The sequence below is a fragment of the Ursus maritimus genome, unplaced genomic scaffold (assembly GCF_017311325.1).
Source record: "Ursus maritimus isolate PB19 unplaced genomic scaffold, ASM1731132v1 scaffold_36, whole genome shotgun sequence".
Taxonomy (NCBI): domain Eukaryota; kingdom Metazoa; phylum Chordata; class Mammalia; order Carnivora; family Ursidae; genus Ursus; species Ursus maritimus.
In genome coordinates this window covers 24,573,511-24,594,463 of record NW_024426230.1, presented here as the reverse complement: position 1 = coordinate 24,594,463, position 20,953 = coordinate 24,573,511, and the positions used below count along the sequence as shown (strand labels likewise).

Here is a 20,953-nt window from a genome sequence, read left to right as displayed (position 1 = left end):
GGAATTTCCTGAATTTTTCCATAGAACTGAACTGGATCCTGACCCTATCTTTGATTCTGGGGAATATGCTTTGCAGCTGATACTCTGGGGAGCAGATGAGTCCTTTGGAATCTGTGTAACTATTTGAAATGCAGGAATTTTTAGTTCTTCTGATGGTAGTTACTTATAAATAATGCCGTGGTATTCTAAGTTGGAGTGGAGGGTTTGGTGACAGAGTATGCAGCTGTCCCAGGGGTGTTTAAGAGACTCTTTCTTCTCTTAAAAGGGATTTTTTTCAAAACAGATTTGTTTCTCGCTTCTCAACTGCTGTGAATGCCACACGTAAGAGAGCTTCAAATACCCCCTCTCACTGTAACTTAGGTACCAGTCGGACGTAACTGCGCCCTTGGATGCTTGTTAGATCATTTCAGGAGACTCGGCCTCCTTCGTTCGTTTGTCTCTTTAAAATCTTCCCAACAAAAGCAGATTATTTTACAGCTGGTTTATAATTGAACTGAAACTCATCTTTAATGCTGCTTGTGCAGTTCTTACTGACATATCTTGTCTTACTGGGCTTTGAAATACAACTGGACCAGCACCCAAGGCCTGCCTGAGTCAGGAAGCTGTTCGTGACCAGACAAAAAGTTAACCAAGAATTCTCCCAGTCACAAAGAGAGCTGCCTTAGTGTGCACTGTCAGAAGGAAGTCCTGCGGGCTTGCTTTTCCTCTTTGAATTCCAAAAATAGCACTTCACAGACTGGTGAGGGATATTTCCAAAATATTCTACCACACTACAGAAATCTTTTGTACTCGGTACATGTTGGAGTCAGCCGAGAAATTCTCCCCCTAGAAGATTTTCTCTGAATTATTCTTTTTCTTATGGTCAGCACTCCCTCCAAGTTCGTGTTTCCCAGCTGCTCGGTTCTAATACAATGTCTGGCATATGGTAGGTGTTCAATAAATGTTAACTAATGAGCAAGTGAAAGAAGTAGGGACCGTAAGCCAAGCAGGAGTACACCGCCTAAACAGTATTTTTCACCTTGAACCCAAAAGTCAGTAAATAATAAGTGTGTTCCCCAGCTGATCTTTGCTTTGATAATTCTTTTTTTTTTTAAGATTTTATTTATTTATTTGACAGAGAGAGAGAGAGACAGCCAGCGAGAGAGGGAACACAAGGAGGGGGAGTGGGAGAGGAAGAAGCAGGCTCCCAGCAGAGGAGCCTGATGAGGGGCTCCATCCCAGAACGCTGGGATCACGCCCTGAGCTGAAGGCAGACGCTTAACAACTACGCCACCCAGGTGTCCCTGCTTTGATAATTCTTGATGGCTTCTTTTAAGCATAGGCCTCAACTCCAGAATCCAGCCAGTCCCAGGTGGGAAGGAAAAGCGGTCTAGGCCAGGGCAAAAGGAAAATGGTGGTCATTGACAGAGTTGATAGAGAGTGTGTCTTGACACATTCCCATTATGAGCACAGTCCCCACCCCAGAGTTACAACTGTGCCTAGAATCACCATGCCAGCATTCAGCTGGCATCCTACCACTCTTTCCATTGGTCTTCCTTGATCAGCTGCTTTTTCTCAGCAAAACCGTTCAGCAGACAGGATCACCGCATGTCATGAAACATGACAAGATGTTTAGAATCTTTTAAGGTGCTACCTGTCTTTCTCTAGCCATCTATTGTTAAAAATTAATATTGATCCTGGATATTAGCTATGACCTGAAACATAGCTTTCATATCATGTATTTTGGTGGAGGGAGGAAGATAAACCCCATTCCTATTTGTCTTGGCTAATAGAACATTAATGGCTGAGAAGTCTTCTCCAGATCTCAGTAGTTGTACTTCAAGGGGAAATGAAGAAGTAGGATGTTATCCTCTCTGCATCCCACAGGTGTGACATAAAATATACCCTTGGGTAGCTGTGTGTATGTTCATTGTGAGTTGTTGACTTGACTAAACCAGGGAGTGGCAGTACTATACCCAATATTGTATTAGTGTCTTTGGTTCATGTTTTTGAATATGTCCAGTGGGGCAAGACAAGGAGAGTTAAGATTTTAAATTCGTAGGATAGAAAAATGGCTGGAAATAGATTTTTTTAGCCCAGCAAAGGGCAGATTTAAAGGGGATTGGTGACTGCCATCAAATACTTGAAGAGCTAGTGATCTTGGCCCCAGATAGTAGTGCTACAGTTGATGAGTGGAGCTCTCAAAAAGGTATATCCAGATGAATATAAGCCATCGCCACAAACTGGAGGGGAGTGCCCAGAGGCAATGAGGTGCTCAACCCATGACATTTCAAGGGGAAGTTGAATGATTGCTCCTCAGATGTTACCAAGCGTTTCCTCTGAGACTCCTGTAATGTAAGATAACATAAGTAACATAGATGACTTAGAGGCAACTGACCAAACATTTGTACTGCGTGCCCATGGGGAAGGGCATAAAGGGGCGCTGCTTGTTTAGTCTGGCTGGATCAGGTGGAAAACACTCTCCCTCTCGTAATTCATGGAAAAGTGTTCATGATGAGGTAAGAAGGTTTTTTTAGGAGCTCCTTAGAGAAAATGGGGTAAGAGCCCGGCTGAAGGGTGTGGGAAGCCATAGGTGGGGAAAAAGGACAGAGATAGAATGGCTGGATAATGTGAGTATTAAATAAACTTGCCTGAAAATGGCATAGTTCAAAAGTGAAAAGAGTCAAGGAAATTGGGTCATAATGGATCCACATAAAAGGCTAGAAAAACAATAACTCTTTTAGTGTCAAGTTATTAATCCCATGAATAACCACAGCTACTCTCAGCCCCCGCCCCACAGAGTGGTGCCATCACCAACTCGGTACTCAGAATAGGAAAGGTGAGTACATTTCATGATGGCTCAGATATGCTCCCCAGGGTCGCGATTCATTGGTTTTCAGATGATGACTCGAAGATTCAATATACTCTAGAATTCACTATGTATGTCCTTTCCCTTAATTTTTAAAGCAACAAGTATTTTCAATATAATGAATTGATTGCTACCACCTGATGAAAAACACATTTTCAAGCAAATTCTTGTTAATAAAAAATCTTTTACTGACATATATATGGCCTTCTCTCCCTAAATGAAGCCCATGTCAGTTTGTGGTAGTGGATTGTATTTCAAATTTCCCATTAAACTAAAAGACTAATTCCCCCTTGAAACAATTATAATAAGAAACACTTCTGATTTACCATTTTTGAACAAAGAAATGACCACATATGTCATGTCATCCAAATTATATGAAGTTTAGGTAGAAGAAACTTTGAATATATTATTATTGGGAATACCACACCTTAACTCCTTAAGTCACAGTTCCTTTTCTCTCGGATCTTTTTATAATTTCCTTTTTAAAAAATTCCCCAAGGATAAGAGTAAAGCCTGAAAAGCTAACTTTAATATTGTAAATGCGGAAACTAAAATGGGGCTGACTCTCAGCAGTGTTCAGTTAAAACTAGCCAATGGCCTTGTTCTGAGCTTTTCAAATAGGATCATGTTACATACACACACTGCAGTTATTTGGCTCGAACACGCCCACGATAGCATTTTCATAGGACAAGCATATGCTCAACACGGAGAAGCATGCTGACAGACTCAAACCAGGAAAATATTCCCAGCAGCACCCTGTGGCCACCAAAACAAAATTATGTTTTTCAATGAAAAGATAATTCCTTGGTTTTGGACATAGAATATTACCATCATGCCATCTCTCCTTCTTCAATGATTACTGTCACGCTGTGTTCTAAGGAGGTCCTGATTGGTAAAACGTCTATCTCCGACCACCCTACTCCCTAGAACCAGCTGTTGCTTGACAAAAGAGAAAGGAGCGATTTTAGTAATTTAGTCATCTTCACGCCAGACCCAAGTATCTGAAAATAAAGACATTTTGCCACCCATCCACCTCACCATGGCCCCACCGACTGTTTATTATTAGAAAACCAGAGCTGTCCATGTGGCATCCCTGAGGTCTGATCTTAATTCAGAAACAAAGGTAAGGCTCCTTCCCTGATTACTTGTTCAGCCCTCTCTTCCTCTCCTATTCAAAGAGCAAGTGTTGAGTGTGTTAGGATAGAAAAATCATCTCATCCATTCAGAAATGGAAAATATATATAAGAGAAAAAAGGGAAAATATGGAAAAGCAAAGAATTGGTAAAAAAAAAAAAAGAAAGAAAGAAAGAAAGAAAGAAAGAAAAAGAAAAAGAAAAAGAAAAGAAAGAAAAGAAATCATCATCTCCTAAATAGAAACCCTTTAAGAAGCCACTGTTGTACAGATAATAACTTCCAAAGTAGCTAAAGGGGGTAAAAGACTCACTCTTGGTCATCAATGGGTAAAATCTACCTCTAAAGTTTCTAAATTCAATTCTAAAAAATTTAATGAAAAGGAAACCTTCCAAAATACTTTCTCTACCACTAAAAATTGGGGGAAATGAGAGCAATTGTCTGTGATGTTTGAGGTGTCCTCTGGTCTTGAGTCCTGACCTGCTGACAATGCCCTCCTGGCCCCAAGCCACTTTGGTTTTGTAAATGCCTTGTGGCACCTGCGGGGTGGATGAGGCTTTGTGCAAACGCATTGGTAAGGCAGGTCTTGGGGAACCGCGCTCGGGAAGGTAGCAGATTTCTGATCTCTAGTTTGCATTGATCTTACATCTAGACACAGATTCAGAAGAACAGACACTCCCTTTTCCAGTACCTTCGGAAAGATTGCCGCTCCGTAGAATGAGTCCTTTCTCCTCCACCCTTAATCTACAACCCAGCTTTCCCGGGAGATCCTACTTTGATTTCCGGTCCTCACCCCATCAGCTGAGCTTGCATTCCTCTTTGCAGTCTCTCAATGCACCGGGTGAGCGAGCTCGTCTGACCCTCCCCTTGATCTCTCTGTGCCTTGATGGCATCTCCGAAATACCTGTTTTGTTCCTGCCATTCATGTGCATGGAGAGGGCAATGAGCTAGTCTCTATGTGTGCCTGCTTCCGGTATGGGGAGCACTTGGGTGCTGGAGCTTTGTGGTGTTCTTGTTTGTGTGGTGTAAGGCCCAACCATCGAGCTGTGGTCAATGTATGATGGCATTGGAAAGTGACGAGTGAAGTGGTTCTTTTTGCACCAGCTGGTACGGCCATGGATGACCTGCTCTGTCATCACACGCAGTGGCATAGCACGGCATAGCACGGCTGAGTGGAGGCTGTGGCCTTAGTCTGGAGGGTTGCAACCCTGCTGTATCCAGGAAACCAGCTGTGTCTGGGAGACTGGATCAGTGCATCCAGCCCGGAGTGGTCTGATTAAACATAGACTCAAGAGATCTTTATTGAAAAAATAAAGTAAAAACACACCAACAGCAGAATGCATCCTACAAAGCAGGCAAAGCAGAGAGCAGAAAGTGAAAGTATTTTCTGCAAAAGCCTGTGCTCACTGGTCAGTCCCGCTTATAGTGAATTTTTCCTAGCAACTGGGAGGGACCATCACTAGCCAAATTAGAAACCCTTAACTGGCCTAAGGGCCAAAGATCCAAGTCATGGCAAAGGCTGGCTTCCCCCAAGTTTCCCACAGCCAAGCAGGTTGTGACAGGGCTTTAGGTTGAATTCAGGGATGCTAGACATGTGTTACTGTGCAATCGACACTGTCTAGCCAACAGAATCCTAAAACATCTAAGATGCAGACCTGTTTGATCTCTTCAGGACTATATTGTAATCGTGGATACACGTGATGCACATTTCACATTTCCAAAGGTTTCTTTTGTTTTTTATTTTGTTCTTTTTGCTCATCCCACATCCTGGAATGAAGAGGGCCACAGCATGACAGTGCAAAAAGGATGCAGGGACTTCAAGCTCTCTTTAAAATGACTTTTTTGTGTGTGTGCTTTTATGTTTCTTATTGTTTTTCTGTGCACTACTGGCTTTCAAACATGCTTTGTTATGGAACTGTTCTCACTTGTGTCCAATGTACTGAAATACTGTTATAGTCTTTGTAATGTATATTGTCTCAAGAATAAAATGAAATGTGGGTCCGGGGAGATGTGATGGCTGTATTTAACAGCATTGTTCTAGTTGAATCGTTGACTCTTAAATGTATGGTGGTATGTTTTCAATAGTGTAAAAAGATTTCAGAACACTTGTTTTGGAAAAGTCTTGCAGAAGGCATGATTCATTTAAAATTTTTAAAAGCCCTATTCAGATTCTGTAAATTCATTTCCAAAGCAGGATATGAGATTCAGCTTTAAAACTCTGTGTTCAGTCCTCACTACACTCTAACCTGTTAGTAGGAATTTTAAAATGATAATTGGTAGAAGCTAAACATAAAAATTAGCCATGATTTGGAAGAAAATGATCCTTTTGTATGTGAATTCATCCCAGAGTAAAATAACCAAAAGTAAGGACATACCTTTCAGTTTTGCTTTTTGACTCAATCATTCGTCTTTTTTAAATAGGAAGTTGCTGTATTAATTCTAAAATTCTTTAAACTCAGTGTATTATCCTTCAGTTGTTTTGCAAATTAGTGTATAAAGGCCTTACTGAATTAAAAAAAATTAAATGGTCCCTTCTAGGGGATACCCTAGGGCTCATCAAAATTACATTTTCCACATCATTCCCCAACACCACTTCAAACTGTAGTTCATACACCTTTGAACATTTTAAGACCACACTGCTTCCTCCACCCAAACCACCTTCTCATGGGGTAGGTAGGGGGTATCCAACTCTTGAGGAAGGAGGGGTGGAAGTTTCCACAGGTGATTCTAATATCTCCCAGAGACCGTCCTGCCTCCACCAGCGCCCCCTCCCCTCCCTTAGGTGAGAAAAACGGCTGTAGTAAAATGATCTAAGAAGGAGATGAAGTCATTTGTTTCACTACATTTAATTCGTGTCATTATTAAAAATTATCACGTTTTTATTGACATACAGGTTACAGTCTAGGTTCATTCACTCATGTATGTATCATTAACTTGGACCCAAGTCATGACAAACACCTTCTGGCTACCCCCAGAGTTAGAAGTGCATGGAACAGTGATACAGAACAGAGTTTTTATCAAGATCCAGTGTTTTCTCCTTCTCAACTGGGTGAATTTTTCTTATTTTTATTTTTTATTTAATTAATTAATTTATTTTGCTTCCCTCCAGCCCCGAATTTTTCACATTTTTTAACAGTAAACCATCTCTTTAATATGGTGGAAAAGATTGAGCTTGGGGGCTGATAGAAATTTAAGCTGCATAGTTTAGAATCAATTGGAGGAGGATTTATTAAATGGGGAAAAAAATATGAAGAGAAACCATTTTTACGCAGCAAAGTTAACTAATATAAAAAGGGCTTTGGTTTTTCATGAATCAGGCCTCTGGTGACTCTTTTCAGCTGGTGCTTTTTCAGTGTCTACCGTTACTGTGTCCACCTGGTTGCTGCTTCACAGCTTTGATGGGTAGTATCTCTTTCCAGGGTGCAGCTTTGAGCCGCAGTCCGCGCCTTACTCTCAGTTAGGCAAGTACACCTGTACCGTGGTTGTCATCTTTTTCTCGTGTGATTGGCATGCTCAATTTCCTCCACCAAGTAAACAGTGGCGGCTTATTGTACGTCAACAAAATTGTCTAATTGTCATGAAAACCCCATTATACCACTTTCTCAAATACTTAGAAAAAGCGTATTTTTGAACTTTGTAGCTAACAGAAGATTACATTTCCCCCCGTTTTCTTATACGTCGATGCAGAGCACTCTTTATGAGCGCTGACGCGGGTTAGGGTACAAGTCAGACCAGCGGTCGTAGTGTTTGTAGTGTGTGAAATTGAGCCCTTTTTTGGTATTAGTCTATCAAAAGAGACATGTTTTCTTATCAATGTCACTTTTGCTTCCTGTTTCTCTCCCATGGCTTTCACTTGGAATGACAACAGTTGACATTAAAAAGCTGTTGGCAGGTATGGACTAACCTTACTTTGTTACAAATAGCAAAGACCAAAGTGCATGTGAGGCGGCTCACAGGTTCAATAAGTCAGCAATGGCACCTCTCCGGAGTGTGGTACTGGTAGGCGGCGTGTAGAACTCGGGTCACGACGACGTGTGCAAAGATGTCATTCTCTTCGCTTAACGTCCAAAACGCCTACTGCTCCAGGAAATAATTTAACATGTTAGCGCTAGGAGTAACCTGCTAACTGTCATTTTTAAGGTATGAAGGAAGCGACCTGTCTCACGTCCAAAGTCACAGCCACTCATGAAAATTAGTTCATGTTGCCGATAGCCTTGCAGCCTCTGAGCTTCCTCTAGAGCTGAGGAAGTTTTCAAAACGACTAGATGTCCGCACTTGTGCCGCAGGGGTATTTCCTGGTCTCGCTCAGTGTGTTTTATCCCTCCTCCATCCAGGACCGTAGGCCCTAGCCTCCCCGCCTCAGGGTTACACAGGCACCTTAGCGTACCCTCTCCCTTTATGTCTCTGGTGTACTGTTGTCCCAGTCACCGGGTGCAGGGACCTGCACCTTCCAAAATCGATGCCACTTCACTCCCGGATCACCTGGTTGGGAGTGCAGTCTGAGTCAGGTAACCCCTGCTGAATCGGTCTCGTGTCCTCCGTCTGCTTCTGGGTGCAGAGACTACCACCTCCCAGGACGTGGCCCCTTGTCTGCTCACTCACAGCCCCCGGTGGCCCCGGACACCTCCTTCCTGCATGGCAGCATGAAAACGGGACACGACACTCCTCCCCGTGCAGGAGTGTGTGGCTTCACGGAGGTCTCCGCGTCTGCCTCGGTAACCCCGCTCCCTTCTCTTGTTCCCAGTGGCCTGGTTTGCTTTCGACCCTGGCTCGGCACACGCTGACATCATCTTCTCCAATGACAACCTGACCGTGACCTGCAGCAGCTACGATGACCGGGTGGTGCTGGGGAAGACCGGCTTCTCCAAGGGCGTCCACTACTGGGAGCTCACCGTGGATCGCTACGACAACCACCCTGACCCTGCCTTCGGCGTGGCTCGCGTCGACGTGATGAAGGATGTGATGTTAGGGAAGGACGACAAGGCTTGGGCGATGTATGTGGACAATAACCGGAGCTGGTTCATGCACGACAACTCGCACACCAGCAGGTACCCGCAGCCCGCAGACCGAGCCTTCTTCACGTTGGCTTCCGGTAACAGTGAGAGCCCAGGTTCAAAGTCCTATCAAAGAGACAACATAGAGGTGGCCAGGCAGGTGGTCTTCAGTAAGTGGCACAGGAGTTCTGCTATGCCTACCTGAGTCCTTCTCCGTGGTGAATTGATGGACTGATTGATTTTTTTTTTTTTTTTTTTTTTTTGCGTAATGCCAGAGATGTGAGCACTTGCCTAGGCCCTTCACTGGGGCTAGAAACTAAGAATCCCCATGCATATTCATTCCAGGAAAACATCCCAGGATTCTAAAATCCAGACTGACAACTTACTAGGAGAGCTGTTTAGTTTTTCTGAAACTTCTTCTCCAAATCCATCAAATTAGGATAATAATATTTTTCCAGATGGAGTGTTCTCCAGATTAAATGAGATATGTGAAAATGTCGTACATGGGAGGCAGCTGAGCACAGAAGCCATTGTTCTTCTTGTTTGGGTTATCATCAATACCGCTGCTCAGATTCGATGCCAGTTTGGGTAGCTTTAGAATTTGTAGGACTCTCTTATTATCGTATAAATTCAGAACACCCAGTTTGCTGGGGAAGGAGAACATAGTAATCTCCTCAGATTTGTCTCTAACACCAAAATATAGGCAATTATCCTTTAACCCAAACTATTTTTGTCCCCTAGATTTGGTTTCCATAAGTAGAGACGTGTCTTGCATGGACCCTCATGCACCTTATTCTCAAAGATTTCTCTAAGATACACTCTCTTTGGTGTTTTGAGAAAAACAAATCAGCTCTGTTCAGTCAGCTCAAAAGGAAACGAGTCTGGCAGTGGTGGGCTGGTGGACTCCACTGTCTTAGCTTTTTCTGGAAGGTCATCACTGCTCCTTCTCTAGTCGGTAGGATTCTTAGGACCTCCGCTCCCTATTCCCTCGGACATTTTCTATAAACGCCCATCCAGGTGCATATTATTCATTATAACTTAAAGTGAACACACATACCATTTCAGCCTGACATCAAACCCTACCAGAAGTAGATAAGTGGTCATCTTTGGTGATTTACATTTGGGGGAGCCCTCAATCACTAGATTCCTAATGCCATTCTCCTATGTACCCACTTACTTTTCTCTTCTAGCTTCTTCATTTTGGAGTGAAGGCGTAAATAATAACACAAGTGTCACACTGTGCAAAGAAACACATTCTTAAAGCTGAGCATGTCTGCTTGCGTGCAAACTGTGCTGTCATTGTTGACACTGTGAACTAACAAGATGTGATTTCTGAACCTGTCCTTTAACGACTACGTACAGTCTGTATTCTGCATGCCGGAGGGGAAGAACAACACTTAACCAGTTTCTGTGCTCTGCTGAGATGAGGATGAAGTTCATTATTGCTAGACCTCAAAGAGTGGGGGTACAGCAGATCTGAGCATCCACATTAATGGCTTTTGTGAAACCATCAATTGAAGCATGAGACATAATTTGCTTTAAAATGACATTTCAACACAGGTTCCTTAAAATCACTCCTCCATCTTCTACAATATAATTGTTTCACTTAGCAGGGGAGAATCCTCTCCGATGTTGTCATTTTTTAGAGAGCCTTCTCAATTTAAACTCAACATGCCCAAAATTAACATCTTTCTGGAATGAGTTTTTTCTATTAAATCGGTAGCATAAGGCCCCACATTCAATTTTTCGTGCATATGCTTTCGATTCAGCCTAAGTGCTTCTTTATTTTGACTTTCAAATTAAGTCATTTTGGAGTCGATGTTTAATTCACACCACTTGTGCCAAATGCACGACACGGCTGCAGACAGAGCTCTGATAGCCCAAAGCTGACTTCTTGTTCTTGGGCTTGAAAGATTTGTCTTCTGCTGTGGCTCAGAGGTAGAGACCCTCTGGGAAGGAGTTCACTCTCAGGGACAGCAGAGCAGCAGAGTTGAACCTGTATTCTCAACAGGGAGCGGTATGTCCCCCAAGGGACCGACTGGAAGTTGGTGTGGGGGGGTAAGCAAAGAATCTTTACTCTTTTTATTTACAAAGCACAGGTGTACACACAACACGTAAACAGATACCCAGTGTATCTGTGGTACTAAGATGATATGGGAGGAGGGCTGACTACGGAAGCTGGGGTGTGGAGAACGATACTTTTAAACACTGGTTAGTACAAAAGCGTTTGTACATTTAGTACAAAGAGGGGAGCTTCTAGAATGATGACAAGTGAAACCCGGTTGCTTTCTTTTCCCCCAGAACGGAGGGAGGGATCGCCAAGGGGGCCACAATCGGGGTCCTCCTCGACCTGAACAGGAAAACTTTGACATTTTTTATCAACGACGAACAGCAGGGTCCCATAGCCTTCGAGAACGTGGAAGGTCTGTTCTTCCCGGCGGTCAGCCTGAACAGGAACGTGCAGGTAAGCGCCGTGCCCCCACGCGTCAGAGCAGCTTCTGCCCGCTCGGCTTCAAAGGCGGCCCGCGGGTGGTACGTTAGTCCCTGAGAGAGGGAAGCCAACCGTGTAAGGCCCAGACCGAGCCCCGGAGGAAAGGACAGGGGAGAGGGAGCAACGCTGACAACTGAGACGATTCCAGATCAGCACCAGCCCCTTCCTTAAGCTTGGACACAGTCTCATTCTCAGCAAGTGGGAGATTGGAACTCAGTTCATGGTTTGCTATTGACCGGCCCTGAGGCCTAGTTTCATCCCTGGTAGGAATGAAACACGTGAACCAGCTGGCTTGAAAACAGATGGAATGACTTATGCAAAGCTCCATGAGCGCCCGAGAGGTGAAGGTGTGAGACTGGAGTTTTAGCAGCATTATCAGAAATCCCGAGCATCTTCTCTGCACTCTTCCTCCGTTCTGTTAGGGGCCGTGGGGACGGAAAACAGTCCCCGCCTACGGGCTACTTACTTACGATTCACGGCAAATGGCAAACAGGTTCTTCTCATGCATTCATTCAACAAATAACTACCGAGTGCCTTTACTATGTCAGGCACTATTATTATAATTATTGTAAGTATTGCTGTTTATCAGTGAAACAAAACATAAAAACCGTGCCCTCATAGAGCTCCCATTCAAGTTATGGGAAATAGAATAAATCATAAGCACAGTGACTGTGTGAATGATATCCGTGTTAGAAGGCAGTAAGTGCAAGGGAGACGGAGTCAAGGGCAGGGCGAGGGGGGCTGAGGGTGCTGGGGTGGGGAGGGCAGCTGCGGTCTCAGCCAGGGCGCTGGGTGTGGGTGGGCCTCGTTACCGTGCCAAGTGAGCTGGGCCCTGGAGGGAGTGAGCTGTGTGGAGCTTTCCAGGCAGAGGGAACAACCAGCACAAGGTGTCTAAGGCACGAGGGGCCTCACGGGAGCAAGGCAGGGTCGAGGGGCCACGGCTGGGGTGAAGATCAGAGCCGGGGGGGGGGTGCCTTGCTGGCACTGCTAGGCTGGGCTTTCCCTGCCCTTCTCAGCGGGAGCTCTCATGTTCAGCTGTGTACCATTCGGCAGGCAGCTGCCGCTGTAAGATGGATAGGCCGTGGGATCAAAACACTGCAGGTGATTTTCGTTGTGTTCGGAACCATAGTCTTGGGAGCTATTTAAAAAAAAAAAGAAAGAAAGAAAAAAAAGAAAACCATTGTTGTTTATCAGTATGTGCAGTAAAAGTGATTGCAACCCAGTGACCTCTGCCCTTCTCTCTTCCTGCGACTAGATGGGGTTTTCTGGGAGGCTGAAATCTAATCTCTCAGAGTTCAGCCTCTACATTGGAAGAAAGGAAACCATAAATTGCCCTAGACGTGAGTCTTAGAAAAACCTCCTTCAAAGTTTTCCACATTTTCAGTTGCTTCCCCTTCCCAAGAATATTGTACTCGGTGCTATTCAGTGTTTTCCAGGATGTTCTGAGTACCCTTAGAGAAAGACTCTGGGGCTGGGGACACAGGGACGAGAAGGGGAAGGAGGGCATGAGACACCTCCGGCCTCGACCATGCAGCTGTCCACCGAGGTGCGAGGCTGCGCAGGAACCGAAACAGCACCCCTGCCCAGGTTTCTTGTACCTGGCAATCATCTATTCATTCCCCAAACGAAAGGCTCATCCTAATCGGAGTAAGTAGTGGACGCGTGAGAAGAGAAGGGTTCTCCGCTCACCAGTTCTCTATCCATGGATGTCGCGTTGTCAGTCAGAAGGAACACAGCCTTCCCAGGATCCTTAAAAGAGGCAGGTGGATAAGAAACATATTATCAAGTGTCTCCAAGATTTGGGAACCCCCCACGGTGGCCAGGCTCTTAGCACAGGCAGAATCCTACTAGAATTCTCTTTAACGTCCACTAGAATAGATGTTGAAGAAAGGGAGCAGGTCCCCTGTTGAATTAGGAAGAGAGCCACTGTGCCCCGGGGAGGGGCAGACGCAGGGAGGGTTCCTGCCGTGCCTCCAGGACTCACAGTCTCATCCCCCAGGTCACGCTTCACACCGGGCTCCCAGTCCCTGACCTCTACTCCAGCAGAGCATCGATAGCCTAAGGATGGGCTGTGGAGGCGCCAGCTGCCCGGCCTTACCTCCGTCCTTACCTCCGCCTGAGAGAGCAGCAGCAGGAGCTCAGCCAGCACATGGTGGGATGCCGGAGAGCTGGAAGCAGAGGGGGAGGAGGAGAGAAAAGCTGGTCCCTGCGTCTTCACACCCCACAGCTCTGCTCCGCCCTTTCCTTTCCAACCTCTCCTGCTCTAATGCCTGCATCCACTTCTGCGCCCAGCAACTCTAACCAACAAAGGACCTAGACCGCCCACCATGTCACTTAGTTTCCACTCCCAGCTTTTGCTTTTATTTTACACAATTTTTTTATGTAGGTGAGTTATATTTTGTTTCTTTTCTGATCATGTTATTGGTGACTTACTGAACTGTTACTGCCAAGAGAATATTCTCCTGATAACCTTTTTCTTAAGCTTTCTGACAAAGAGGTCGTCGTAGAGAGAGGTGGGGAAGAATTGGTTGAATTTGGAGCTTGCAGTTTACCTCCTAGAAGGTTCTTGCCGTTACGTCTCGTGCAGTGCTAGCCCTGCATAGCTAATCTTTGAGAGGTGGGCAGAGTGAATGCAGCATTGGGAAGTTTTACTATCCATTGAAGCACAAAAATATTAGCCATATGGCTACACAAAGGGTCACAGCCGGCAGGATCATTAGGATAGCTGGGTCATTGGGACAGGCCAGAAACCCTGGTCATTGAATCAAACTAGAGAGTCTCTAGACAGAGGCAGATCAGGGGATTTACGATCTGGTTCATTTATTTAATACAAGTTTTTAACTGAGAACCTACTATGGACCAGGCACTGTTCTAGACACTGGAGACACAGTGGTGAACACACAGGTGTGGTTACTCCCCTATTGGAGCTTACATTCTCCTAGGAGAGCAAACCAAAAATAAGACAATTACAAGTTATTATACATACTAGAAAGGAAATAAATAAGGGGCAAAGAGGCTCATTGGCAAGATCTCTCAGTTCCCCAAGAATGATGCTAAAAATCTACCCATTCTGGCCACGGCACCAGAAACATACCAACTCAATGCCTTTTCAGCTACGCTATTTTAATTATGGTACCTGCTGTCATTCATCACAGAGCCTTCTTTGGCAGAAATGATGTCAGCATTCTTATTTGTTAATGCTGCAACGACACTAAGCCTTAAAAATGAATGTGAAAAAAAAAAAAAGCGACCAGAGAGAGAACCCATTTTCAGTAATGGGGGATCTTCATTTGCAGTCCACGGCATCCCCATTCTCAGGATCAACTCACTTGTCTCCATGTATATCTGTGCCTGTTACAGACAACAGATCCATCACTCTGCTGCCATTCACAACCTAGCTTTCTGGAGTAGCTCAAATGTTTGGAAGAAAATGAAATTGTATGCCATTGCTATGACTGATAGCAGAGGATAATTCTTATTACTTCTCTATAGAGATAGACTTACACAGTTACCCTTCAGATTCTTTAGTTTGACATGAAGTTTTAGAAAATGTAGAACACGGAAAGAGGTCTGATTAGTTGTCTCAATATTTGCCAGTGAGCCAAGAAATTCCGCATGAGGAAACAAGAGTACCAGATAAAAGAGAAGTGGTAGGGTGGGAGAGCTCACAAACTAGTTGTGGCAAAAAGTAATCTCTGTAAATAGCTAATGATCCCTGTGTGCTCTATGTAGCTCACTCTATCAGTCAGTGTTTCTCTAGTCACGTGCTCCTAATTTATTGAATGGGTGCTATCCTGTTTATGTCCACCTTGGTTTCTTGGCTACAGAAAAACTCTGTTGCAGGGCAACACTAGTTTGATATTTGACTCACTCTCCGATGAGACTCGATGGCTGGGCCGCTGTAGACTCATAGTTACTCTTGTTCTTCATTAAATTCATCCTGCTAAGTAGATTTCTAGTGACTTGTAACACATAGTTTACACAGAATTGCCATTGTAGATGCATACAGCTGCTGTACTAAAAAAATGGATATTTCTGGTGTGCCAATAAAAGATTTTTATGAGAGAATATCATATGTTTCTTTAGAATTTCTTAGATTTTCCTATTGAGGATGACAATTCACCTTTGTCAGAGCAATCTGTCTTCCGCCAAGTGTGATTGGAAAGTCCCCCAGAGTTCTTGAAAGTACTGGGTCCTCACCTGATTTCCTTGGGAGCATTGACACGGTCTCCTGGTGGTACCTACCTCCTGAAGCTTAACTTAGTGTGAAGCATCTATAGTTTGGATGCTGTTTAGGTCTGTTTCCAAATCTCAGGAACTTACTTTCACAAACCTGCTCCTGAGAAAGGCCATAATCTTGTACTGCAAAGTATAGTGTCACTGCCTTTTCAAACCTGGTTCCTTCAACATTTCTTTGAATGGCTGAACAATATAATGGTTTTTAAATAATCACACCGGGGACGCCTGGGTGGCTCAGTCAGTCGAGCATCTGTCTTTCTTTGGCTCAGGTCATGATCCCAGGGTCCTAGGACCCTGCTGCCTGCTCAGCAGGGAGTCTGCTTTTCCCTCTGCCCCTCCCCTTGTGTACTCTCTCTCTCTCTCTGATAAATAAATAAAATCTCTAAAAAATAAATAAGTAAATAATCACAACAGTACTGATCACCTTTATATTATCACTACCCCTTTCAAATTTTTTTCTGCTGACATTTATTTATTTATGACTGTAGATTTTTATCTTATTTTATTTTTTTAAATTCAATTACCATGTAATGTATTATTGGTTTAAGAGATAGAGGTCAATGATTCATCAGTCTTATATAACACCCAGTGCTCATTACATCACATGTCCTTCTTAATGCCCATCACCCCATTATCCCATCCCCCCACCCCCCACCCCCAGCAACCCTCAGTTTATTTCCTATGATTAAGAGTCTCTTATGGTTTGTCTCCCTCTCTGATTTTTTCCTGTATGATCCTTTGCTTTGTTTCTTAAATTCCTCATATGAGTGAGATCATATGATAAATGTCTCTCTCTGATTGACTTATTTCGCTTAGCATAATACCCTCTAGTTCTGTCCACATCATTGCAAATGGCAAGATTCCATTTTTTGATGGCTGAGTAATATTCCATTGTATATATTTACCACCTCTTCTTTATCCATTCATCTGTCAATGGAGTCTCTCCCATAGTTTGGTTATTGTGGACATTGCTGCTATAAACATTGGGGTGCAGTTGCCCCTTTGAATCACTATATTTGTATAGTTTGGATAAATACCTAGTAGTGTAACTGCTGGGTCATAGGGTAGCTCTATTTTCAACTTTTGGAGGAAGCTCCATACTGTTTTCCAGAGAGGCTTCACCAGCTTGCATTCCCACCAGCAGTGTGAGAGGGTTTCCCTTTCTCCACATCCTCGCTGACCTCTGTCGTTTCCTGACTTGCTAATTTTAGCCATTCTGACTGATGAGGTGACATCTCCTTGTGGTTTTAACTTGTATTTCTTTGATGCTGAATGATGTTAAGCATTTTTTGTTGTGTCTGTTGGCCATTTGTAAGTCTTCTTTGGAGAAATGTCTGTTCATGTCTTCTGCCCATTTCTTGATTGGATTATTTGTTCTTTGGGTGCTGAGTTTGATAAGTTCTTTATAGATTTTGGATACTAGCCCTTTATATGGTAAGACATTTGCAAATATCTTCTCCCATTCTGTCAGTTATCTTTTGGTTTTGTCAAGTGTTTCCTTTGCTGTGCAGAAGCTTTTTATCTTGATGAAGCCCCAATAGTTCAGTTTTGCCTTTGCTTCCCTTGCCTTTGGAGACGTGTCCAGCAAGAAGTTGTTGCAGCCAAGGTCAGAGAGGTTGCTGCCTGTGCTCTCCTCTAGGATTTTGATGGATTCCTATCTCACATTTAGGTCTTTCATCCATTTTGAATCTATTTTTGTGTATGGTAAAAGAAAACGGTCCAGCTTCATTCTTCTGTATGTGGCTGTCCAATTTTCCCAACACCATTTGTTGAAGAGACTGGTTTTTTTGATATTGGATATTCTTTCTTGCTTTGTTGAGGGTCCATTTCTGGGTTCTCTATTCTGTTCCATTGATCTACGTATCTGTTTTGGGTTTTGGTTTTTTTTTTTTTTGAGATTTTATTTATTTATTTGACAGAGAGAGAGACAGCCAGCGAGAGAGGGAACACAAGCAGGGGGAGTGGGAGAGGAAGAAGCAGGCTCCCAGCGGAGGAGCCTGATGTGGGGCTCGATCCCAGAACGCTGGGATCACGCCCTGAGCCAAAGGCAGACGCTTAACAACTGAGCCACCCAGGCGCCCCTATGTATCTGTTTTTGTGTCAGTACCATACAGTCTTGATGATTACAGCTTTGTAATAGAGCTTGAAGTCCATGTTTGGACTTATCGAATGGGTGCTATCCTGTTTATGTCCACCTTGGTTTCTTGGCTACAGAAAAACTCTGTTGCAGGGCAACACTAGTTTGATATTTGATGCCGCCAGCTTTGGTTTTCTTTTTCAACATTCTTTTGACCATTCAGGGTCTTTTCTGGTTCCATACAAATTTTAGGATTCTTTGTTCCAGCTCTGTGAAAAAAGTTGATGGTATCTTGATAGGGATGCTGCTTAGGTTGCTCTGGGTAGCATAGGCATTTTAACAATATTTGTTCTTCCAATCCGTGAGGCATGGAACATTTTTCCATTTCTTTGTATCTTCCTCAATTTCTTTCATGAGTGTCCTATAATTTTCTGAGAACAGATCATTTGCCTCTTTGGTTAGGTCTATTCCTAGGTATGTTATGGGTTTTGGCGCAATTGTAAATGGGATCGACTCCTTAATTTCTCTTTCTTCTGTCTCATTGTTAGTGTATAGAAACGCAACTGATTTCTGTGCATTGCTTTTACATCCTGCCACTTTGCTGAATTCCTGTATGAGTTCTAGCAATTTTGGGGTGGAGTCTTTTGGGTTTTCCACATGGAGTATCATGTCATCTAAAAAGAGTGAAAGTTTCACTTCTTCCTTGCCCATTCGGATACCTTTTATTTCTTATCATTGTCTGACTGCTGAGTCTAGGACTTCTAGTACTATGTTGAACAGCAGTAGTGGTAATGGACATCCCTACCGTGTTCTTGACCTTAGGGGGAAAGCTCTCAGTTTTTCCCCAGTGAGAATGATATTCAAGGTAGGCTTTTCATATATGGCTTTTATGATATTGAGGTATGTTCCCTCTATCCCTATGCTGTAAAGAGTTTTAATCAAGAAAGGATGCTGTACTTTGTCAAATGATTTTTCTGCATCTATTGAAAGGATCATATGGTTCTTGTCCTTTCTTTTATTAATATAGTTTATCACACTGATTGATATGCGGATATTGAACCACACTTGCAGCCCAGGAATAAATCCCACTTGGTCATGGTGAATAACCCTTTTAATGTACTGTTGGATCCTATTTGCTAGTATCTTCATGAGAATTTTGGCATCCATGTTCATCAGGGATATTGGTCTATAATTCTCCTTTTTGGTGGGGTCTTTGTCTGGTTTGGGGATCAAGGTAATGCTGGCCTCCTAGAAAGAATTTGGAAGTTTCCCTTCCATTTCTATTTTTTGAAACAGCTTCAGAAAAATAGGTATTAGAACTTCTTTAAATGTTTGGTAGAATTCCCCTGAGAAGCCATCCGGCCCTGGACTCTTGTTGGGAGATTTTTGATTACTGCTTCAATTTCCTTTCTGGTTATGGGTCTGTTCAGGTTTTTTATTTCTTCCTGGTTCAGTTTTGGTAGTTTATATGTTTCTAGGAATGCATCCATTTCTTCCAGATTGTCTGATTGTTGGCATATAGTTGCTCATAATATGTTCTTATAATTGTTTGTATTTCTTTGGCGTTGGTCATGATCTCTCCTCTTTCATTCATGATTTTATGTATTTGGGTCCTTTCTCTTTTCTTTTTGATAAGTCTGGCCAGGGGTTTATCAATCTTATTAATTCTTTCAAAGAACCAGCTCTTAGTTTCATTGATCTGTTCTACTGTTCTTTTAGTTTCTATTTCAATGATTTCTGCTCTAATTTTTATTCATTCTCTTCTCCTCCTGGGTTTATTTGCTTTATTTGCTATTCTTTCTCCAGCTCCTTTAGGTGTTAGGTTAGGTTGTATATTTGAGACCTTTCTTTTTTTTGAGAAAGGCTTGTATTGCTATATATTTCCCTCTTAGGACTGCCTTTGCTGCATCCCAAAGGTTTTGAATAGTTGTGTTTTCATTTTTGTTTGTTTCCATGATTTTTTAAAATTCTTCTTCAATTTCCTGGTTGACCCATTCATCCTTTAATAGGATGCTATTTAGCCTCCATGTATTTGAGTTCTTTCCAAATTTCCTCCTGTGATTGAGTTTCAGTTTCAAAGCATTGTGGTCTGAAAATATTCAGGGAATGATCCAGTCTTTTGTACTGGTTGAGACCTGATTTGTGACCCAGGGTGTGATCTATTCTGAAGAATGTTCCATGTACACTCAAAAAAAATGTGTTTTCTGTCGCTTTATGATAGAATGCTCTGAATATATCTGTGAAGTCCTTCTGGTCCAGTGTTTCATTCAAAGCCCTTATTTCCTTAATGATCTTATGCTTAGATGATCTGTCCATTGTAGTGAGTGGGGTGTTAAAGTCCCCTACTATTATTCTATTATTATCAATGTGTTTCTTTAATTTTGTTATTAATTGGTTTACATAACTGGCAGCTCTCAAGTTAGGGCATAAATATTTACAATTGTTAGATCTTCTTGTTGGACAGACCCTTTAATTATGATATAGTGTCCTTCCTCATCTTTTATTGCAGTCTCTGGTTTAAAATCTAATTTGTCTGATGGAAGGATTGCCACTCCAGCTTTCTTTTGATGTCCATTAGCATGATAAATGGTTTTCCACCCCTTCACTTTCAATCTGGAGGTGTCTGTGGGTCTAAAATGAGTCTCTTCCTGACAGCACATCAATGGGTCTTTCTTTTTTATCCAATCTGATACCCTGTGTCTTTTGATTGGGGCATTTTGCCCATTTACATTCAGAGTAACTATTGAAAGATATCAATTTAGTGCCATTATATTACCTGTAAAGTCACTGTTTCTGTATATTGTCTCTGTTCCTTTCTGGTCTATGTTACTTTTGGGTTCTCTCTTCACTTAAAGGATCCCCTTTAATATTTCTTTCAGGGCTGGTTTAGTGATTACAAATTCTTTTAGTTTCTGTTTGTCCAGGAAGCTTTTTATCTCTCCTTCTGTTTTGAATGACATCCTTGTTGGATAGAGTATTCTTGGCTGCATATTTTTCTCATTTAGCACCCTGAGTATATCATGCCAGTCCTTTCTGGCCTGCCAGGTCTCTGTGGATAGGTATGCTGCCTGTCTAATATTTCTGCCTTTGTAGGTTACAGACCTCTTGTCCTGAGCTGCTTTCAGGATTTTCTCTTTGTCTCTGAGATTTGCAAGTTTCACTATTATATGTTG

The 20,953-nt window shown here is 42.9% G+C and overlaps 1 protein-coding gene and 1 long non-coding RNA gene across 4 annotated transcripts in view; one reads left to right on the top strand and one right to left on the bottom strand.

Annotated features, from left to right (window-relative positions):
- Window positions 1–13,556, top strand: part of TRIM9 (tripartite motif containing 9) — a 105,556-nt gene extending 92,000 nt beyond the window's left edge. The window contains exons 9-14 of one of the 2 annotated variants that reach the window (XM_040620900.1): window positions 4,630–4,820; window positions 7,399–7,440; window positions 7,848–7,871; window positions 8,724–9,027; window positions 11,275–11,437; window positions 13,464–13,556. In XM_040620900.1, coding sequence (XP_040476834.1) covers window positions 4,630–4,820; window positions 7,399–7,440; window positions 7,848–7,871; window positions 8,724–9,027; window positions 11,275–11,437; window positions 13,464–13,526 — 787 coding nt within the window. In that variant the 3' untranslated portion in view covers window positions 13,527–13,556. The remainder of the gene's footprint in view (window positions 1–4,629; window positions 4,821–7,398; window positions 7,441–7,847; window positions 7,872–8,723; window positions 9,028–11,274; window positions 11,438–13,463) is intronic. The other variant, XM_008707614.2, reaches the window with a different exon arrangement.
- On the bottom strand, window positions 11,379–15,526 carry LOC103678282. Of its 2 annotated transcripts, XR_005832065.1 has the most exons (4): window positions 13,575–15,526; window positions 13,154–13,213; window positions 12,277–12,602; window positions 11,379–11,517 (listed from the first exon to the last, which is right to left on the bottom strand). It is a non-coding gene; the product is annotated as an uncharacterized LOC103678282 (long non-coding RNA). The 2 variants fall into 2 exon arrangements; XR_572643.2 differs by lacking the exon at window positions 11,379–11,517 and having other exon boundaries at window positions 12,135–12,602.
- Between the last annotated feature and the right edge of the window lie 5,427 nt (window positions 15,527–20,953).